The sequence below is a fragment of the Acanthochromis polyacanthus genome, chromosome 23 (genome assembly GCF_021347895.1).
Source record: "Acanthochromis polyacanthus isolate Apoly-LR-REF ecotype Palm Island chromosome 23, KAUST_Apoly_ChrSc, whole genome shotgun sequence".
Lineage (NCBI taxonomy): Eukaryota > Metazoa > Chordata > Actinopteri > Pomacentridae > Acanthochromis > Acanthochromis polyacanthus.
Window position 1 is genome coordinate 26,320,747 of NC_067135.1, and position 22,355 is coordinate 26,343,101.

Sequence of the window (22,355 nt, forward strand, 5' to 3'; positions counted from 1 at the left end):
TCAAACCAGTCTATCTTATTTTCTTTAAACAATACCACTGTATTGTGTTTCTTGTGTCTCTTTGGAGATGTTGTACAGAAAACTGTTGACAAAGTATTGTTGTGTTAGTTTGAATGACGTTCCTCTATGACAGAGTTGTGTCAGAATATAAACGACACAGGCTCCTAATCTAAAGAAACAAAAGCCTCGAGGAGGGATTTCGACCCAAATAACAAAGATTCAGGAGCAGATATTAAAAACGAGTCTTGCTCTACATGACACAGCTTCAGCAGAAGTTTATTTTTGCATCGACATTATCTGACAGTCACCGAGGAAGAGGACGGTCTAACCTACATTTTACTTCGACTTTATCTCAGGCTGATGTTCAGTCAGTCATCATGGAGGACACAGCGCTCTGCATCCGACTGTGTGAGTACTGATGTCTTCTTTCCTTTAAATTTAGTTTAAATACTCAAATTATCAGAACTAAGTCTGACAGTCTTCTCTTTATTTCTTCTCTCCAGTGAGGAATGTGTTGCTGGTTGCACAATTTCACCTTCATTGTGCCCAAGATGTATGTAAGTAGCATTTTCTACACTGATTCAGAAATATCAGACATTTTTTTGAAGTTAAAAGTCTGAATGCTCATATTCTGTACCTCCAATTATTTTTACTCATGTATATTTGTCTAAATTGCAGTCTTTGCTCAGATCGTTCCAAGCAGACTGCAGCTCTTTGAACACAGCGCCCTCTACATTAACTGTGAGGGATTCAACACCTCGACTGGATGGACCGTCCTGAGAAAGACAAAGGGAAAAGTCAGCACATGTGTCTCCGGCTGGTCGTCCATCTGCACCATCAAACCAGCATTTCTAAGCGACAGTGGAGAATACTGGTGTGAAGGTGGAGGAGAGAGAAGCAACGCTGTCAACATCACCGTCACAGGTAATGAAACATATTTACTGAAGGGACAAGTGAGCTCAAAAACCCGTAAAAACACAATCGTAAACAAAAGTTCACACCCACTTGTAAAAGATCATGTATATGGTAGTGTTGAGTTTCCAATGACTCCTATAGCTCTGAATTTCGTTATTCTTATAGATTTATTAAAGATTTTCAGGAAAAATGACAAAATCTGTTGGGTCAGAAATGGGCATACAGAAATACTAATATTTGGTTAAATTTGTCCATTTCCACCTCAGTTGGTTCTTCTACAGTCTTCTTGTTTATCTTGGAGTCCCGTGAACAGAATTGGTACAGTTTAACTAAATTTGCTGTCTCTCACTCAGACTTGTTTCTTCATCAGTCCACATTTTCTTGATGGGTTTCAGTCACAACTTTCTGACTGACTGGTCTAAAACCTTCTTTTTAGCCTGACTTAACCATTTCTTTGCCATGTCTGATGTGAGTTTGGACTCATTGTCTTGTTGAAACATCCAACTGTGTACAAGATCAACCTTCTGATGATAATTGTAGGTTTTCCTGGAGAATGTGAAGATAGTCCTCCTTCTTCATAATTCCATTTTCTGTCTGTAAATCTCCAGTTCCACAGAGCATGCCTGATGGTTGGTTTAGTGTTTTGGGGGTTTAAAAAGACTGACCAAAGACAGTCTGAAACCAGTCCTGAAAATGTCCAGAGCCAATCAGAATGCAGTCTGAAACCAGTCCTAAAAAAGTCAGAACCCAGTACAAAATCAGGACCAAAACCAAATCTAAACCACTCCTCAAAAAATGTCCAAGACCTGCCCAAGACAGTGTGGAACTAGTCCTCATCCAGGACCAGATCAAGAGTAAAATAAACCCTAAACCAAGTTTAAATCGCATCCAAAACCAAGGGGACCAAGACTGAAACCAAACATAAACCAGTCCCAAGAAAGTCTAAAAGCAGTCCAACATGCAGTCTGAGACCAGTCCAGAAGCACTTTTAGAAAGCCCTAGAGCATGATACTGCCACCACCATGCTTGATGGTAGGTTTGGTGTTCTTGCCAGGTTTTACATCAAGGTGTGTAAGTTTACTCTCTCTTTGTAAAACATTGTTGAATAGTATGTTTAAACAGTTGTTATAATGGTTAAAAAGCACGACTTACATTAAAACAGTACTGATGATTTTTTTTTCTTTGACAGATGGAGCTGTGATCCTGGAGAGTCCAGTTCTTCCTGTGATGGAGGGAGGGAATGTGACTCTGCGTTGTCAGACTAAAATGACCTCTTCAGCCCACACAGCTGACTTCTTTAAAGATGGTCGACACATCGGCACCAGCACCACAGAAGAGATGATCATTGGCAGAGTTTCCACGTCTGATGAAGGACTCTACAGCTGCAGCATCTCAGAATTTGGAGAATCGCCACAGAGCTGGTTGACTGTCAGAGGTGAGACATCAAGACGGGTTATTTTAACAATAGCAGAAGTGAAAATTAAAGCAGTTTATCAGATTATTGTGTTTTCTAAAATATCAAGTTTTCAAAGAAAAACAACAATCAGCGTTTGAGAAATGTAATTCAGTTCAGCAAAACCACTACGATCTTAAACTGCTAGAGGTGTAAATCCAGACAAAAAAAGGCTAATCTTCATATTAGATTTTAATTGTGCTCAGGGAACACTTACAAATTTCTAAATTAAGCTTTCTATTAAAAAACTGACAACTGAACACAAATCTTTGAGCTCTTTTTAAAAAAAAATTTGTGCAGTGTTTACTCACCCAACATCTGTGGCAACTTAAAAAGCATTAAAACGTCGAGTATAAATCAAACACAACTTTTTGTAAATCAGCATGTATCTCATTTTCACATTTTTTTCATTTTTCCTATTCTAGAAGAAAGAAATCATAATTATGCATATCATTATTAATATTATTACAACATTGTGTTGAAAAAGTTTCCTTTGCATATTTTCAATAAAAATATTTCTTCTGTGTATCATCAGTGAATATACTTTTCTTATTTATAAGTGAAATCTTACTTACATTAAGATATATGGTTTGTTCATTTTTCTTGATCTTTTATTTATTATTCATAATAACTCTGAGATACAGATTTTGTAGTTTTAGAAAAAAACGCTTGGGCCATCAACATGCATTTATATATGTAAACAGTCAGCAGATGATAATAATAGTTATAAAGTACAACAGACATTTATGTATAATCTGCTAATTGTCTACAATACATAATTTGTATACGTAAACGACAACATCTCTAAAACAGTTTCTTGTTGAACCCCATATTTCAGTTAAAGAGACTTTGCTTATTTTCTTTATGGAGGTTTCAACAACAGCTGGTTCTATCTAGGGATAAAACACTCACATAGAAGCTAAGCGACATCCACATTCTGGACAGAGAAGACACATGGTTTGAGACATGAGTTAAAGAAACCGTCTCTCTTAAACTGGAGCAGCATCTGTAAACAGAGGAGGGATCTATGACCAGAAAGTTTCTTGTGACATGTTTGGTTCATTAATGGAGCAGAAGACATGATTTAGAGGTGAAAATATGTGTAATCTTCTGCCTCTTGGCTGGGAGGTTGAAACATCTTTAAGAACCAACAAAAGAAGTCCAGTTGTCTTCTACCAAAACTCTTAACACCCTTGTCCCATTGGTGTTACAACTATACATATAATTTTTGTTTGTTTGTTTCTTGCAGCACTTTACAGAGCAACTCCCCAGTCTTCAAACCAGTCCTGCCAAATCTACCGGCTCTTACGGACAGTTTTCATCATAGTGATGTTGGTTCTGCTGCTGGTGGAGGTGGGACTCCTTCACTGGGGGAAACATAGACTGACATAGAAGTTGCATTTAGTATTCTACCAAATAGTGAGACTTTAGCAAATAGCCTCTGCTGTATGTTGGTTACTAATATCCTTCTACCTAGCTGGCAAAGAACGTTCCTACAACATCTGACAACTTTACCTGCAAGTTTTACAGAAAATGTTCGAATCAAAGATTCAAATATCATTTTAAGAATATTCTAATTTCCAGTAATGTTCCGGTAAAGTTAAAATAATGTTTGAATGTCAACATTCAGAGGATGTTGTCAGGAACACTGATGGTGTTCTATGATGACAAAGAAAGAATGTTTTCTGGATGTTATCAAGGCCTCGGGTTATTTTAATAAGACATTAACAAAGGTGGAACATTCTGCCTGCAATGTTCTGAGGATGTTTTTGAGGGAACACATTATCGAATGTTCCATGATGATAAAGGAAGAACGTTCTCAAAATGACATTGAAAAAATGTTCTCCAGATGTTGCTGAGGCCTCAGATGAGAAAATGTTTTTAATACAGGTTGTTTTGAAATGTTCCTCTAGTGTTCTAACTTAAAGGTGAACATTTTGCTTTTTCCTAGAGGGAACACATTATAAAGCATTCTTCGGTAACACGTTCCCCAGTAATAACAAAGGAAGGATACTGTCACAACATTCAAACATTTTCAAGACATTTTTGAAATCTCAGATGACACAACGTTCTTTATGAGACGTTCTTGTACTGCGATATACTGACAAAGACTATGTAATGTAATGTTCTCAGGATGTTTTGAGGATATGGTTGAGGGAAACACTTTAGAAAACGTTCATACAATGTTACAACAACAAAAGGAAGAATGTTCTCAGTGAAGCATTCGGTTTTGAGAATGTTAGGGCACCACAGTCCAACAATGTGAACAAACATTTATAGAACATCTTTCTACCTTCTGGGAATGAAAGGAAAACATACCACAGAAAGTATTAACAGGACTCTGAGCTCTTTCTCAGAACATTTTCTTCATTCTCTCCAGTATGTCCATCGTTTTAGGCATCTGTGGAGGACAGATGACTGTGTTGTTCTTATTTATTATATTGGTTCTGACACATTTTAAACTGTGAGAAAAACAAAATGTGTGAAGGAATAAACAGTTTGAAAAGTTTTCAGCCACAACAGTGACAGTGGTTTAATATCAGTCTGTCAGAAGAAGAAAACAGCAAAACAGAGATTCAAGAGTTTTGCTATATATCTTCTGTATGTTTAACTGTATCTTGAACTGGGTTTTGTTTTAGATTTTAAAGAGGCTCATAATAATGTAAGCTTCATAGAAATAAAACCCATAAGAACATAAAGAGAAAACATTAAAGAGATCTTCAGAAAAAGTTATGTCACTGTTTTGCGTTATAACATCAAGATTTTAAGAAATAAGAATTCATTTTGTGTCAGATTTTTCAATGAGCCTATAAATGAATATACTTTACTGTATTAAAAATATTAATGAAGATTCTCAAAGTTCAATAAAGACATTGGCATTTATATTTATGTTATTTCATAACTTCAGTGATCCTTCATATGTCTCTAATTAATTCTATATATATAAGCGTTCAGCTGAAGAAGTTTTATCTGTTCACATTTTTTAACACAGAAAACTGATTTATTTCCACAAAAGTAAAAAGATGACATGAACTGATTAAAAAAGTATTCATAACACAAGACTATGAATTACCAATAAAAAAATAAAAAAAGAAACACTGAGAAATATTTTTTAAAAGCAACATATTCAGTCACACACACACACACACACACACACACACACACACACACACACACACACACACACACACACACACACACACACACACGTGTGTGTGTATATATATATATATGTGTATACACACACACATATATATATAAAGTTGATCTTAGCATCAGAGGGCAGCATTTACTAAAGGACACAGGACAATTTGGAAAATGACATTTTTAAAATCTGCAAGTCCCTTGAAACCAGCAACATTTACAACAACAACAATGATATGAAACCAGTAATTTCAAGTAAATCATAGTTTAAAACTTGGATTTTTCAATTCACATATAGTACAAAATATTACTGATATTAGTAAAGCAAAACCGTACATGAATTTACTGAACAAACTGCACAAAGTCATTGTTTTAGCACAGTCATAGTGAACATTTATGTTTATGTCTCAGAAAACTTTCTAACTTTCTATCTTTCCTTTTTTTCTTTTCCTGATTAAGAAACAGCTTTGAATTATGATTTTATTTTTCAGAAAATGTACATGTTAACCATGAACATATGATGTTGTGAGATCTTGACATTAAAGCTTACACTGATAATTTGAACCATGCAGGGCTCATGGAAACCAAGATTAAATTCTGTTGTTTGAAATGCATCATATAATTTGGCTAATGGAGAGGTCAGGTCTGTAAATGTCACAGAATGGATACAAACAGAAAAGAGACAACACAGTGATGATGGAAAAACAGCATTTCACTTCATTTTGTTTTCATCCTATGTCCATATTTCGTCTGGATCTGCAGGATGTGAGCAGGTCAGCTGGTAAATCTCTAAACTGGACAAATTGTGTTTTTTAATGTTGAAAATGTAATTTGGACTAAAGATAGACAAATAAATCAGCAAGGATTATTCTGTTCTTCTTCTGGTAGATCCTGAGGTCTCTCTTGTTGATGTCCAGTAGTTTTTATATTGACTGGTGGATTATCTTTGTCCTCTTTTCTTTCTGACTCTTCCACTTTCTTCTGAAGTTCTTCTATCTCCTGCTCTGTAGATTTAAGGTGTTTCAGAATTTGTTCCTTGTTTGTCTCTAACTTTCCTTTCCTCTCTGTCATTTTCACAATCATTTCCTCAGTTGTTTCCAGGAGTTTCTCTGTGTTCTTTAACAGTTCCTCATGTACTGTTTTTTTCTGAGTCGCCTCTTCTTTGGCCTTTTCTCGCTTCTTCTTATTTTTGTCCAACAGTGGATCTTTCTTCGTCTCTATCTCTTTTACCTTCATCTTCTCCTCCTGCTGTAGTGACAGAAGTTTCTCTTTCTGGTTCTTCAGATCGTCCTTCTGCTCTTTTAACACTTCAATCACCTGCTGCACATGTTCTAATTCTTCCTTATTCTTCTGTAGTTCTTCATCAAATTTTGCCTTTTTCATTTTCAAATACTTCATTTTCTCACTTCCTAACATGGACTGCTCTCTGTCTCTTTGTCCCTCCATCAGAAGCTCAAGTTCTACGTCGTTGCCTATCATCCACATTTCTCTTTTCCTGAGTTCAGCTTCATCTTCTTTTTGCCTCTTGGTTCCTGTGTGAATTCAAAGCAGGGGATTGAGTTTAGTTTTAAATGGATGTGATGAAAATTACATCAAATTTTGGTTTAGTACAGCAGAAATATGAAGCAACTAAAGCTCAACAGCTCAATAGTTAAATGTGGAAAAGCTAAACATGACCCTTCACTCTAAAATGGAAATTAAAATAAAATTTACAGTCAATTTGTGAAAGTAACTTCTGGTTTGGAATAAACTAAAAAGTTGACCAAAACTCACTGGTTTGTCCCCATTTCCATACAATGAATATGACCACAGCAATAGTCAGGACACAAGCAGCCATAGTGGTGGTGATGCGAGCAGATAGATTAGAATGGACCATGAAGAGATCAGCTGAAAATACAAAACACATGAAAGATGTGTTTAGAAAACTCGACTTCAACTATTTGATTGTAAATAACTCATACATTTTACCGGAAACATGGATCACTGTCTCTCTGGTCTGGGTGATGTTGTTCTGCTGGACTCTGCAGGTGAACTTGTTGCCGTGTTTCTTCTCCACAGTCACTCTGCTGCTGACAGTATAGAGGTCATCAGGACCTCTGACTGTCTCTGTAGGTCCAGCAGAGAGGAGGTTTCCATCACCGTCCAGCCACAACACCTCAGGCTGTGGATACCAGCCTGCAGACTTGCACTGTAACTCCACTGAGCTGCTATCCTTTGAAACCTCTATTTCAGGTGAGGAAACAGAACCTAATAGAGAGAAAAATTAGTTGGAAGGTAACATTGCAACAAAAATTAAATTATTCTTCAATCATCTTAATTGTTCTACTTGGTCCAAATTCTGTTCTAATACATCTATTTGGCCCTGTTGTGAACCTAAATACTCCTGTTGTGACCTCAAGTGCCCCATTTGATCAAAAATACTATTCATTGAACCCCATCCCCTACACTCATTCCAAGCACCCCTGTGGTTGTCCCATTTACCCCTGCTACACATCCAAGCATCCATATATTCACTTAAAATGTCTGTTATATCACCCACTTGACCCAAGTGCCCCTCAGGTTGGCCCAGAACACTGAAACTAACATTAACCCTTATAGTTAACCAAACTACTCCTGTGGTAAACCCTTGTGCGCTTTTTCCAAGTGTAGGAACCATTCTGGTTGGCCTAACTACCCTTTGGGTTTAGCAAATTCCCTCTGTGGTTGGTTCAAATGCCCCCTTCAGTCAAACCAGTTGCCAGTCTGGCTGGTACATCTTCCCCTGTGGTTACTCTACTTGTCTTCTGATAACTTTCTTGACCCAAGTTCACCATAGCTCAGCAAAAATACCATTCTGACTGGTCCCATTGCCTCTCAGGTTGGCCCAGTACTCTCAAATTAACATTAAGCCACGTATTTAGTTAAAGTGCCCTTCAGGTAAGCCCTCATGGCCTTATTCCAAGTGCAAAAAATATTCTAGTAGATCCAAATAGCCATTGGGTTTACTCTGCTTGTCCAATGTGCTCTGGTCAAAGTGCTGCCTTGGATAGCCAGAACACCAGTAGATCAACTACATTGGACCTGTGGTCATTCGAAGTCCTCTTTTTGTCAGTTTAATTCCCCCTCTAGTCAGTCTATTCAGATGTCCTTTTTATTAGGCTTCTTGTCCTACATGCTCTGGTGCACCAAAGAGCCACTTATTGTAATTTGCACCTCTGGCACAAAGTGACTCTGGAAAAAGCTCATCTCGTTTGTCCAAAACTCGCCTGACTATGAGTTTTCAGACTTAATGCATTGGTGGTCAGTCCAGTTGCCCTAAGGTGCTACTCATATCATGTCAGCTTGGATAAAATGTCTTCAGTAGTCCCCTTTTGTCAGTTCCATTGATCTATGACACTGATTGATCCCTTTGAATCAACATAAACATCACCTGGACATCCCAAATGCCCCTTTCACGAACCAAAATGCCTTCAGTACCCTCGTCCCAAAGTGTAAAGTGAATTAATGCCAACTTACCCACAACAAGCTCAACTGCAGACTCTGTATTAAATTTGGGAATGTTGCATTTGTATGTTCCTGTATCAGAGAGTTTCACTTTGGAGAGTTTCAGGGAAATGTCTCCGGACTTCAGTTTGCTGATGGACAGTGATGTTCTCCTCGTGTACGATGGATTCTGCTCCGTCAGAAGATCTACACTGTCTCGTCTGAAGTGGATAAGTCTTTGCTGCAGGTCAGGTCTGGACCACTCCACAGTCCGGGCTGCAGCGTCTACTGCAGGCTCCAGGCGGCATGGCAACACAACATCATCACCAAACATCGCCACTATTGGCTGAGTCGGACCGATCAGCTGATGCTGACCTAAAAGAAAAACACAAGTCTGTTCTGACAATTTTGTTGCTGCAAGACTTTAACAGATCAGACTGAATCACACCGAAACAGTGAACATAAACCAGTGATTCTTACTGCCACACCTCACTGTGACTTCCTATTTTTCTTAAATAAATTCCAATAAGTTTCAGTTAAGCTATTGGTGCATCTTCCTTCATTGTGGTGGTCTGTGAGCTGCTTGTAAGAAAGTGAGGGATCATCCAGGATCATGCATGGTCGGCAAAGCAACCCACGCATGCCAAACTCACCATGTCCACTTGACTTGCAATTTTTAAAAATCCATTACTTGGTTGGTTTTGTGGTTTCAAATGAGGTGATTTTGTCAGCTATCACAGAACAACTTCATTAACAATTGCTAGCATGTTGTCAGCATGTCCACAAACAACAATTTTTTCAAAGTTTAAAGCTGACACAGTGTGTGTTTGTGCTGCAGATCTGTAATAATTTAGATTTTTAGAGTAGCACGACTTACAAAGTCTAATATAGGAACTAGCATGGTCAGGGTGGTAGTTAAGCCATAAATGTGGCTGTTTTATGTTCATCAAAGCCTGAAGCGATTTTTTATTACTTTTACTACTTGAACCACAATCTTTCTCTGGTTTCCTGACCTTAAAGAGTTCATCTTTTATGTTCTGGAGGTTTTCTCTTCCTTGCATTGTGCTATATGTGTTCTTTTTCCTGCAACAGGTCTGCAAACTCCACAATAACGGGAGTTAATATGTCATACAGAAAACACTCTTTGAAACTCTGAAACTCTTCATTTACAGTCCAGGATTTTTTTCTGTTACTTATATTTGTCACAATGAAACGTATTTATAAGAAATATTCCAAATTTTTTAAAACAGGATGTTTAAGACATAAGTGATGAAGCGTTTTACAGAATGAGAAAAATCATGTCTTTTTTAAACATCTAAACTTAGTCCAGTAGGTCACAAAAATTGTATTACTTACTTGCAAATATCCAGAATAATAATCAGTTTCAAGGCATATCAATGAATTAACCACAAGTTGTTTGCTTTGAGGTATCCTATCTTATCCACTCGTAAAATCTAACCTTATTGTGATTTTTATAGCCTTGGCTTACATATTGTGTGAATATTTAACTTGAAAGTCTGCTGCAAGAATATTTTCACCTGTCCTTAGTCAATCACAAACTATGCAAACACCAGGAATGGATTTAAAATGTAGATTTATACAGATTTTGGTGAAAATGTGACACATTAATCATTGGTCTTCACATGATAAATAGTGTGGCTGAGTGCAGTTTACCTTCAGAACAGTGCGTCAGGAGAAGGAAAATCCAAACACCGAGCTCAGACTTCAAGAGGACCTTAATGTGACTCATCATGGAATTCTGAAAGTAGGAAAAAATAAGCAACTTAGCTTTAAAACATGTGAGATATAAAATCTAAATGATCTTTGTCTAAATTTGTCAGAGAATACAGCAGATGAGAACATGTAACAGTTAAAATAAAAGAAAATATGGCGGCAAATACATTTTCAATTGGACAAAAATGAGAAAATCCATAAAGAAACGCTGCTTTGGTCCATGACTACTGACACAACTCGTAGTAAAGAAGGGAATACTTTTGATTTTCTATTTATGTTTGAATTTCTCAGCGCTGTTGATAAACCTTCTTCGTTCTTTGAACCTAACATGTGTAACTGGTGTGGTTTTCCCTCTCTGCACTGTGTCACAGAAAATGAAGCTCAGGACCGGATCTGTTGTCTGGATCACTTTTAATGTCTGTTTGAATGAAATCACATACGAGCTGGTGTGCTTTCAGCGGCAAGTCTCCTCTCTCTCTCTCTGGCCATGCAGATTACGACTCATATAAAATATACACGTACAAAAATATTAAGAAAACAACCAATGTCTTACAAAAAAATTATTAAACATATTTATCAGAATAAATCAAGACAAATAAATATTAATGCAAATATAATACCTCGAAAAATACTTTCAAATAAATGTAATACTTTAGCGACAACATGTAATAACTTTAGCGACATGTTTATTCGTACGGTCATACGAATAAACAAAAAGCATCCAGAAAACTAATTACCGAACAAAACAAGTCACATAATGACAGCTATTCTCGTACCTGTTTGAATGAAATCAATCACATACGAGCTGGTGTTCTCTCAGCAGCAATCTCCTCTCTCTCTCTGACAAAAAACACACATTCAGACTGGCAAGGGAATAAAACACATATTGGAGCAACAAAACTTCACGAAAATGACTTAAAATGATCTTCACACTAGACAAAATCACCCACAACGCTTCACGCTACACTTAAGACACATATAATAACTTAAAAAACTTCTGTCAGAGAAGCGCGCTCAAACTGTGACTGACCTCTGGCCATGCAGATTATGGCTCTGGCCAGAGTAAGCATGTTCAGTGCACATTGCTGGGAACACACACATACAGGCTATTAAAGAGACAGGCACGAGAATACATGAACATAAAACGCAACTAATGGAGGATTTTAGTGAAATACAATGTCATATATGACAGTCTGTTACACAGGCACTGTGGATCAGTTTAAGTAGCCACTTTACAGATTAGACACTCGATTTGCGTCGAACGGCTTCACAATCTGAAAAGTTCATCTCAGATACAGACGTACACCTGAGTTTATGTTTCACAAGCTGCTAACTGGTGTTAAAGGAACAGATGTTTGGATGTGTATAAAAATAAAGCAGAAGATGGTTGCAGTTTGACTTTCTATGACACAAATAATATACACAATATATAAGTACATTACAATATCATGATGTTAGATAAAAAAAACTAATGTTTCATGTAGAACTCCCACATACCTGTTGTGCTGCTGTACGCCGCAGAGTCAGCCCTGAATAAAACATCCTGCAATAAAAATGTGGACTTTAGACCGTGGGGCGATAAGGTTTCTCTGCCCTAGATTACATTCAGTGTTTTACATTTGCATGCCTCTTTGGTTTTAATTCTAAAAAAATAAAAATAAAAATCTTGTGTTCTGTGCATTTCCACAGCTGTTGCAGTTATACAGATGATTTCTTTTTCTTTCAGTTTATGTACACATGAAATGTAAACTAAACCTATTAAAGCAACTTCTACTCACATCTGAGGGAGTGACACAAACCGCTTATCAGAGGTCAGTTTTTATCACATAGTAAGAATGAATGTGTGTTTGTGTGTCCTTGTAATGCACTTTCTGATTCATTCTCTGTGTTCATTTAAGGTCGAGTTGTGTTTTAACAGTTGAATAATGTGCTGCACAAAAACTGGTTGACAGTTTATAAAAAAAAACCCCTGCCCTCATTTCAGTTTGAGGATTCAGGTCAAGGTACTCATGTGCACATTACAAACTGCATGGTCCCCACATAGTAGCTACACAAACGTGTGTGTGTGCTTTTCTTCGCAGGTGAAGCCGAATTTATATATGTACACCCATCAGTCCCAGCATTATGACCACTGACAGGTGAAGTGAATAACATCGATCATGTTTGTTCTATGTGGTGTTCTTGCTGGAAACCCTGGATTTTGACATCCGTGTTGATGAGACTTAAACACCCAAATAAACACTGTCCCAGAACAAGTCCATTCCCTCATGCACATGGCATTTCCAAATGTTTCCAAACATTTCATGCAGCAGGAAAGCAGTACAAACATGTAATAATACAACAAATTCTTTCAAAAGTAGAGTTTTTTTTCCATTACCGTCACATTCTGATTTAAATGTAATTTGAACAAAGCCCATCCTGAAAAACTTCATGACTTCATATCTGGATAAAATGTGATGTGACTGGCTCTTTACTTTATAACTGATCTACTAGTTAAATATTACCACATGACAGAAGTGTTCACTTGCTATCTGCTGCAAAGATGCCAACTTGGACTTAGTGCTTAACATTTTCTACACACAGCTTCCTTGTTTCAGCCGACTGTTGGTTTACACTATAAACAAACACGGAGAATGAATCAGAAAGTGCAGTACAAGGACACACAAATACACATTCAGTCTACAGTGGGTACGGAAAGTATTCAGACCCCTTGAAATGTTTCACTCTGTGTCATTGCAGCCATTTGCCAAAATCAAAAAAGTTCATTTTATTTCTCATTAATGTACACTCAGCACCCCAGCTTGACAGAAAAAAAGCAGAAATGTAGATTTTTTTTTGCAAATGTATTAAAAAAGAAAAACTGAAATATCACATGGTCAGAAGTATTCAGACTCTGTGCTCAGTTTTGAGCAGAAGCACCCTTTTCTGCTAGTACAGCCATGAGTCTTCTTGGGAATGACGCAACAAGTTTTTCACACCTGGATTTGGGGATCCTCTGCCATTCTTCCTTGCAGATCCTCTCCAGTTCTGTCAGGTTGGATGGTGAACGTTGGTGGACAGACATTTTGAGGTCTCTCCAGAGATGCTCAATTGGGTTTAGGTCAGGGCTCTGGCTGGGCCAGTCAAGAACGGTCACAGAGTTGTTCTGAAGCCACTCCTTTGTTATTTTAGCTGTGTGCTTAGGATCATTGTCCTGTTGAAAGGTGAACCTTCGGCCCAGTCTGAGGTCCTGAGCACTCTGGAAGAGGTTTTCCTCCAGGATATCTCTGTACTTGGCCGCATTCATCCTTCCTTCAATTGCAACCAGTCGTCCTGTCCCTGCAGCTGAAAAACACCCCCCCCCCACAACATGATGCTCCCACCACCATGTTTCACTGTAGGGATTGTATTGGGCGGGTGATGAGCAGTGCCTGCTTTTCTCCACACATACCGCTTAGAATTAACACCAAAAAGTTCAATCTTGGTCTCATCAGACCAGAGAATCTTATTTCTCATAGTCTGGGAGTCCTTCATGTGTTTTTTGGCAAACTCTATGCGGCTTTCATGTGTCTTGCACTGAGGAGAGGCTTCCGTCGGGCCACTCTGCCATAAAGTCCCGACTGGTGGAGGGCTGCAGTGATAGTTGACTTTGTGGAACTTTCTCCTTTCTCCCGACTGCATCTCTGGAGCTCAGCCACAGTGATCTTTGGGTTCTTCTTTACCTCTCTCACCAAGGCTCTTCTCCCACCGTTGCTCAGTTTGGCTGGACGGCCAGGTCTAGGAAGAGTTGTGGTCGTCCCAAACTTCTTCCATTTGAGGATTATGGAGGCCACTGTGCTCTTAGGAACCTTGAGTGCTGCAGAAATTCTTTTGTAACCTTGTCCAGATCTGTGCCTTGCCACAATTCTGTCTCTGAGCTCCTTGGGCAGTTCCTTCCACCTCATGATTCTCATTTGCTCTGACATGCACTGTGAGCTGTAAGGTCTTATATAGACAGGTGTGTGCCTTTCCTAATCAAGTCCAATCAGTTTAATTAAACACAGCTGGACTCCAATAAAGAAGCAGAACCATCTTGAGGAGGATCAGAAGAAATGGACAGCATGTGAGTTAAATATGAATGTCGCTGCAAAGGGTCTGAATACTTCTGACCATGTGATATTTCAGTTTTTGTTTTTTAATACATTTGCAAAAATTTCTACATTTCTGTTTTTTCTGTCAAGATGGGGTGCTGAGTGTACATGAATGAGAAATAAAATGAACTTTTTTGATTTTGGCAAATGGCTGCAATGACACAGAGAGTGAAAAATTTAAAGCGGTCAGAATACTTTACGTACCCACTGTATATACTGTGTGTATACATATATATATATATATATATATATATATATATATATATATATATATATATATATATATATACATATATATATATATATATATATATATATATATATATATATATATACATATATACATATATATATACATAAGGGTTTTGTGATAAATCCATGTACTTGTATATATATGCAGCTGTGTAAAGTACCTTTGTTTAATATTGTAATATGGTATATATTACATTATTTAAAAATGTTGTTAGAATAAATTACAGTATTAAAATAAATCCAGTTTATAATATACGTTCAAGACATCTACATATTATATATATATATATATATATATATATATATATGTACATGCATGGGCATGTAGACCTAAAATATTTGCGGCTTTATGAAGTAGTTTGTGGAATATTGTAATACTGTGAACATATTAAAACTTTAAGTTTATTGCATAACAAAAATAAAATATTATTTGAATTTTAAACAAATCAGTTGTTATTGATTTTGCATAACCAGAAAACAGTTTCATTGTGCATATAGTACTGTACAGTACTGATTACTGTAACTAAAGCAAGTGTCTGTTTTTTATAGTGTAAGTAGTTTGTTAATTTTTTTGCCTAAAGTTGAAGACATCTCTAATTCTCCCCTCTACATTATAGACATAATTATAATAAGCTAAAGACACGCAGAATTTATTTACAAGAAATAATAGTTGAGGCTGTTATTAAGCAGGCCTTCACATAAAACTATATGCTTAAGCCAAAGCCCGGGACTCTGCACTACTGCTTATTGGGGCCCGCAATATGGCTGCTAGCCCAGCCCCGCTTACTTCAAAGTTTAGCTGCACGCTTAGTCGGATGCAACATCCAGAATTTATTTATAGATCAGTGACACAAACATTTAAAATAAGCAGCAGGTAGGACATTTGTCAGCAGCCACAGAGAAAAGCCGAGGCAGCCCAACAAAAATAACAGCCTGAAAGAGGACAAAGCCGACCAACGGCATTGGCAAAGCAGACCCATGAAGGCAAAACAAACCCATGAAGACAAAGCAAACCCACGAAGGCAAAACAAACCCATGAAGGCTAAACAAACCCACCAAGGCAAAACAAACCCATGAAGGCAAAACAAACCCACGAAGGCAAAGCAGTAGCGTTTCCTGCGTGTGATCCAGCGTAGCTAGCACATCTCCAGACAAATGGCGGCCACACCAGTCAGTGCATCGGTCCAGAAGTAGAGAACAGGGAACGACCGCAGCCAAAGTAACAGCCTAAAATGACAAGCTGTTACATGCATGCAACATAACCACAGTACGCGACAGCAAGCAGAAGGGACTTACTGGTAACGGACCACAAGCGGCTCACAGGTAGAACTGGACACACACAAAGCAGCCTTTGTGCGACTCACTTCTGACGCACCACGGAGACTCTATAAGGATAATAAATGGCTACTATAACCACAACACACAAAAACAACCTTAAACAAAGGACAAACGATGCGGCGAATGCTACCATACCTGCCGGCAAAAATGCAAACAGGAAATGAGGTGGAAGGGGAGCGGGGGTGGAGGCGTGCCCCTGACGTCAAAGCAAGAGAACGGTGAGTAACCATTGCCCACCTGTATAGTGTGTCCTCTAACATGATTGGTTAATACAAGTCACAGGAGCAAAACACCAGCCAACCCAAAGCCAGGATGCAGCACTCATTCATCCTGCTGCAGCAGTAAAAACAGTGCTTTACCTTCACTTTTGTCAGCACAGATGAAAATGATGTTAGATTATGGTTTTAGTTTTGTTCAGGCAAGCACTGTTTTTTTAGAGGAAAACGATGACGCTGGCAGTGTTGTTCAATATTACAGCAAACAAAAGAACACTTTCTGTTGAGCTGGTTACTCTAAGATCTAGATATTGTGCTCCTACAGCCAAGTTCTACTGCCCCTGGAGGTGTGACAAGGAGCATTATCTTGTTGAAACATCTAACTTTCACTTTGACGGAATAGTGTACGTGCAGAAGGGAACATGTGATTTTGGAGAACGGCACAATACTTGGCAGAGTTCCATGTGCTGTCACAGACAGTGACTCCTGCATCCCCAAATCATGATACTGCCTCCGTCATGCTTGACAGGTACTGTACATGCTGGAGGAAATGCTTCGCCTGGTCTTCTTCATACTTTCACATTAGCAGGAGGAAGATAAAGCTGAAAATTGGACTCATCTGCCCAGAATCAGAATCAGAATCAGAAAGCCTTTATTGCCAAGTGAGTACACACAAGAAATTTGACTTGGGGTATAGAGAGCAGCACCTAGCAACAACAACAGACAGTAAAAGAATCAATAAATAAATCTAAATCTGAGAATTCTAAAAAGGAAAAGCAACAAGTGTAAGTAGAAGTATTGAGTAAAAGTAAGTGTAAACCAGCGTAAGTGTAAATTTGTAAGTAAGTGTAAATTTGAATATTATTTAAATTACAATGTTGCACAAAAGAATATTGCATATGAGGTTAGAATATTGTATATGTATTGAATATTGCACTGACAGAAGTCCTAAATAACTTTCTGGTTTATTGTTCATGAGGGATATGGTCTGAGGGAAGAAGCTGCTCTGGGATGTTCTAGTGCTCAGAGTCCTGAAGTGCTGGCAGGAGGGCATCAGGTCAAAGAGGTGGTGACCTGGGTGAGAGGGGTCTGAGAGCATTTTTCCTGCCCTTTTCCTCATCCTGGAGGAGTGGCTTAAGACAGAAAACACAAACAAAGACAACAAAAGTACTGCAGAGCTCTACACCAGGCTGCCATCTGCGGCGCCATCTTGGACCACAGAATCTTCTTCCAGTTCCTGGCTGTCCAGGTCTCGTGTACTGGGTCCAACAATGCTGGGCTAACCTCTGTCTCTCATTGACCAGGGGCTTCTTGACAGCCTTATAGGACCTTAATTATCTTACAGATTTTCTCGATTGATCAGACACTAACTTCCATTCAACCACCAACTGACTGCACACATTTCTCATAAACAGGACTCTGCTGTCCAAATGTTGGACACTATTCATGGTTTACACACAGTTTCCAAAATTCTTGCACTCTTTTTGCTAAAGACTGAACACATTTTTTGCTCATTTGAACACACTTTTTCACTCATAGCACACATTTTTCAAAAAGTGAACACGAGGAAGCAGAATAGGGATGCTGTTCCAACACTGCTGTCACAATAAAGACACAACAGGTCAAAACTGAAAACACTTTTGCCAATGAACTGCACACTATAAAACCTAAAGGGAAACAGAATTAGCTGTTTAGAATGCAATCTGTTGTTGAGGTCAGCAGATGGTTAGGATGGTGCATAAAGTAAATAGTAGGGGTGAGCCGAATGCTCGTTTTAAACGAGTACTCGTTACGGATAATGCATTTTTGCTGAATCCGAGTATAGTCCGAGTATTGTCCGTCATTATTCGTGCTCGTGCAACAACTACTGTCTTCACTGTCTCACACTCTGTAATTGGCCGGTCACACACAGCTCCCTCCTCCTACAGACTGGCTCTAGCCAGAGAAGTGGTGTGTTTCTCTTTCACTCAGACAGTGACAACACGATCTCTCTGTGCTTGCTTGGCATGACTCTAGCTCACGGTGCTAACAGTACTTCTCAGTATTCTTCAGCTCGCCTCTATTTTTGTTTTTATGATAGTTAAAGTTACTTGGTGAACTTGTTTCATAATGTAGGTATGCGGTGCATTCGACAGAGACAGAGTTGAAAGCAGCTCGTGTCTTGTTGGTCACTGCCTCCACTCCGGTTGAACTGTTTTGGGGTGAAAGTTTGGTTTTGCAAGAAGAGTCACCTAACATCTAACCATGTGATAGAAAGGGACCTCTGAAAACAAGCAGCTGCTGTCACTGCCTCAAATGTGAGTAGAAGTTGCTTTAATTTGTTTAATGTACATTTAATGTGCACACAAGCTGAGACGGAAAGTAAATTATCTGTATCACTGAACAGCTGTGCAGATCCACAGAACATATGATTTTTTTTAGTTTTAAAACCAAACAGACGGGCGAATGTAAAACGCTTTGAATGTAATGTAGAACAGAGGAACCTTATCTCTCCACAGAGTATCTAAAGTGCACATTGTTTATTGCAGGATACTGTATTCAGGACTGACTCCACAGCGTACGGGAACACAACAGGTATGTGGGAGTTTTATGTGAAACATTAAGTTGATTAGTTTTTGTCTGACATCTTATAATTATTTATGTCATAGAAAGTCAAACTGCAACCATCTTCTGCTTATTTTTTTTTCTCTTTCTTTCTTTAGCACCAGTCAGCAGCTTGTGAAACATAAACTCGGGTGTACGTCTGTAACCGAGGGAAAAGTTTAAGATTGGGAAGCGAGCGTGCAGGATGCCTCCCCAGATAAGAAGATGGTCTCTACTCCAAACCTTCGCTGTTTTGGTTTTCCATCTTCTCCTAACACACTTCTGCAGAGGTAACTCACACACAGATGCAGTCCTCAGCCCATATTCAGCTTTTAGAACTGAACGTGACATTAAAATTATATTTCTGTTTGCTATGATATGTAAAGATGACGGCAGAGTTTTCTGGGATGCTGATATTGGATTTTCCAAACACAAAAATATACAAAACTGGGAAACTTTGCACAAACCGTACTTTTGAAATGAAAAAAAAAAGAGAGAAATGTTGTCATTTTTATGCAGTTTGACTTGTTTAAATTTGAAAAAACTAAAATATTAAATAAATGTTATCTGATTGCACTTGTAGTGACAAAAAAGGTCAAATACAATAAAAGTAATCATAAAATTGATACAGCTTTTTGTTTATTCATCTCATGACAATACAGTTTTGAATCATTTACCATATTAGTGGTAATGCACTGGCTGTAGTCACTTTTGTTGCACATTGTGGTGAATGTTTTGCAGATAAACTAAAACCAAACATTTTGCAGTTTTGTTGATGTGATAACTAAAAATGATTCGCCATACAGATGTTAAAAGTTTAAATACACTTGAAAGAAACCTTGTCTATGATGGAATGATTAAAAAGGATGTCGCTGTCAGAAAAAAAGATCATGCATTTTGCTTTCACAGATTTATAATATAAGACTTGTGGAACATGACAAATCTAGTGGGTCAAAAATATACATGCAGCAAATTTAGTTATGACAGCTGATGCTGTGGAAATGTGTGTTGATCACATTTTCTTTGGTTCATGGCCTCTTAACTTCCCTTAGTTATTATGATTGACTACAGCTGCTGATTCCTCTGAACCAATTAAACAGAACCCATCTGATCCACTCGTTAGACTCAGAAAAAGAAAATCAGAAAGTCACTTGGAACCATTTCAAAGCAGCTTCAGATCCAAAATCATCTTTCAGTATAAAGTATATGGTCCAGTTGTGTTACTGCAACCACTGGGAAAAAAACACAAACTATCACCTGCTGCTGAGAGACCATTGGTCAGGATGGTCAAGAGTCAACCAAGAACCATCAGAAAGCAGGTCTGAATGAATGAGAAGCTGCTGGAACACAGCTGTCAGTGTCCACAGGGTTTTTGTAGCTACTTTCCAAAGCAGAAATCAATAAACTGATCTTTTCTTCCTCAGGAGAGTCTCAGGTGATTGGTCCATCTCAGCCAATAGTGGCATCCATTGGTGCTGACATCATTTTACCGTGTCATGTGGAACCTGCTGTGGATGCTACTGCACAGATATTGGAGTGGATGAGAGCTGACCTGAACCCCAGATTCGTACACGTGTGGCGCTCCGGTCAGGATCTCGTAAATACAAGAAATCCTTCATACAGAGGAAGAACGTCACTGTTCATTAATGAACTGAAGCACGGAAACATTTCAGTGAAACTCTCCAAAGTAGAACTCTCTGATGAGGGAACATATGAATGCTACGTTCCAAACCTGGACAAACAGTCTTTTGTGAAGCTCATTGTTGGTACGTACAGACAGACAGTATATGTCTGTTTGATGTTTGGTCTGAACACTCAGTCTATGTGGTGATTGATGCTGACTGTCCAAAGACTGAGTGTGTTTCTTCCTCTGACATCCTTATTTTTTAAAATTTTCGACCTGTTTCAGGTGCTGTTTCCCAACCTGTCATCACTTTAGTAGAAATTGATGGAAAGAGAGGAGTGGAGTTACAGTGTGAGTCTGCAGGCTGGTATCCAGAGCCTGAGGTGTTGTGGCTGGACGGTGATGGAAACCTCCTCTCTGCTGGACCTACAGAGACAGTCAGAGGTCCTGATGACCTCTATACTGTCAGCAGCAGAGTGACTGTGGAGAAGAAACACAGCAACAAGTTCACCTGCAGAGTCCAGCAGAACAACATCAACCAGAGCAGAGAGACAGTGATCCATATTGCTGGTAAAATTTATGAGTTATTTACAGTCAGACAGTTGAAGTCTAGTCATATAAGCATGTCTTTCATGTGTTTTGTATTTTCAGCTGATGTCTTTATGGTCCACTCTCGTCGATCTGCTCGTATCACCACCGCTATGGCTGCTTGTGTCCTGACTATTTCTGTGGTTGTACTGATTGTATGGAAATGGGGACAAACCAGTGAGTTTGATTCAACTTTCTGCTTTATTCCACATCACAAGTTACTGTCACAAATTGACTGCAAATTTTATTCTAATTTCCACTTTAGAGTGAAGGGTCATGATTAGCTTTTCCATATTTAGCTGTTTATTGAGCTTTAATTGCTTCATAATTCTGCCATACTATACCAGAATTTGATGTAATTTTATGCCACATCCATTTAAAACTAAACTCAATCCCCTGCTTTGAATTCACACAGGAATCAAGAGGCAAAAAGAGGATGAAGCTGAACTCAGGAAAAGAGAAATGTGGATGATAGGCAACGACATAGAACTTGAGCTTCTGATGGAGGGACAAAGAGACAGAGAGCAGTCCATGTTAGGAAGTGAGAAAATGAAGTATTTGAAAATGAAAAAGGCAAAATTTGATGAAGAACTACAGAAGAATGAGGAAGAATTAGAACATGTGCAGCAGGTGATTGAAGTGTTAAAAGAGCAGAAGGACGATCTGAAGAACCAGAAAGAGAAACTTCTGTCACTACAGCAGGAGGAGAAGATGCAGGTAATAAAGATACAGACGAAGAAAGATCCACTGTTGGACAAAAGTAAGACGAAGCGAGAAAAGGCCAAAGAAGAGGCGACTCAGAAAAAAACAGTACATGAGGAACTGTTAAAGAACACAGAGAAACTCCTGGAAACAACAGAGGACATGATTGTGAAAATGACAGAGAGGAAAGGAAAACTAGAGACAAACAAGGAACAAATTCTGAAACACCTTAAATC

The 22,355-nt window shown here is 38.4% G+C and overlaps 3 protein-coding genes across 3 annotated transcripts in view; 2 read left to right on the top strand and 1 right to left on the bottom strand.

The window, feature by feature from the left end:
- The window catches only part of LOC110946484 (butyrophilin subfamily 2 member A2-like), a 417,600-nt gene that overhangs the window by 299,986 nt on the left and 95,259 nt on the right, over window positions 1–22,355 (top strand). The window lies entirely within an intron of this gene.
- Window positions 204–5,251, top strand: LOC110970256 (low affinity immunoglobulin gamma Fc region receptor III-A-like). The gene is made up of 5 exons (XM_051943945.1): window positions 204–408; window positions 504–557; window positions 679–924; window positions 2,105–2,350; window positions 3,618–5,251. Exons 1-5 carry the CDS (start codon window positions 255–257, stop codon window positions 3,758–3,760), a joined length of 843 nt encoding a protein of 280 aa, XP_051799905.1. The 5' UTR covers window positions 204–254; the 3' UTR covers window positions 3,761–5,251.
- Window positions 5,535–12,254, bottom strand: LOC110970257 (butyrophilin subfamily 3 member A2-like). The gene is made up of 7 exons (XM_051943917.1): window positions 12,206–12,254; window positions 11,485–11,548; window positions 10,649–10,733; window positions 9,008–9,349; window positions 7,481–7,759; window positions 7,286–7,399; window positions 5,535–7,044 (listed from the first exon to the last, which is right to left on the bottom strand). The coding sequence occupies exons 3-7, from the start codon at window positions 10,725–10,727 to the stop codon at window positions 6,368–6,370; spliced, it is 1,491 nt and encodes a 496-aa protein (XP_051799877.1). The 5' UTR covers window positions 10,728–10,733; window positions 11,485–11,548; window positions 12,206–12,254; the 3' UTR covers window positions 5,535–6,367.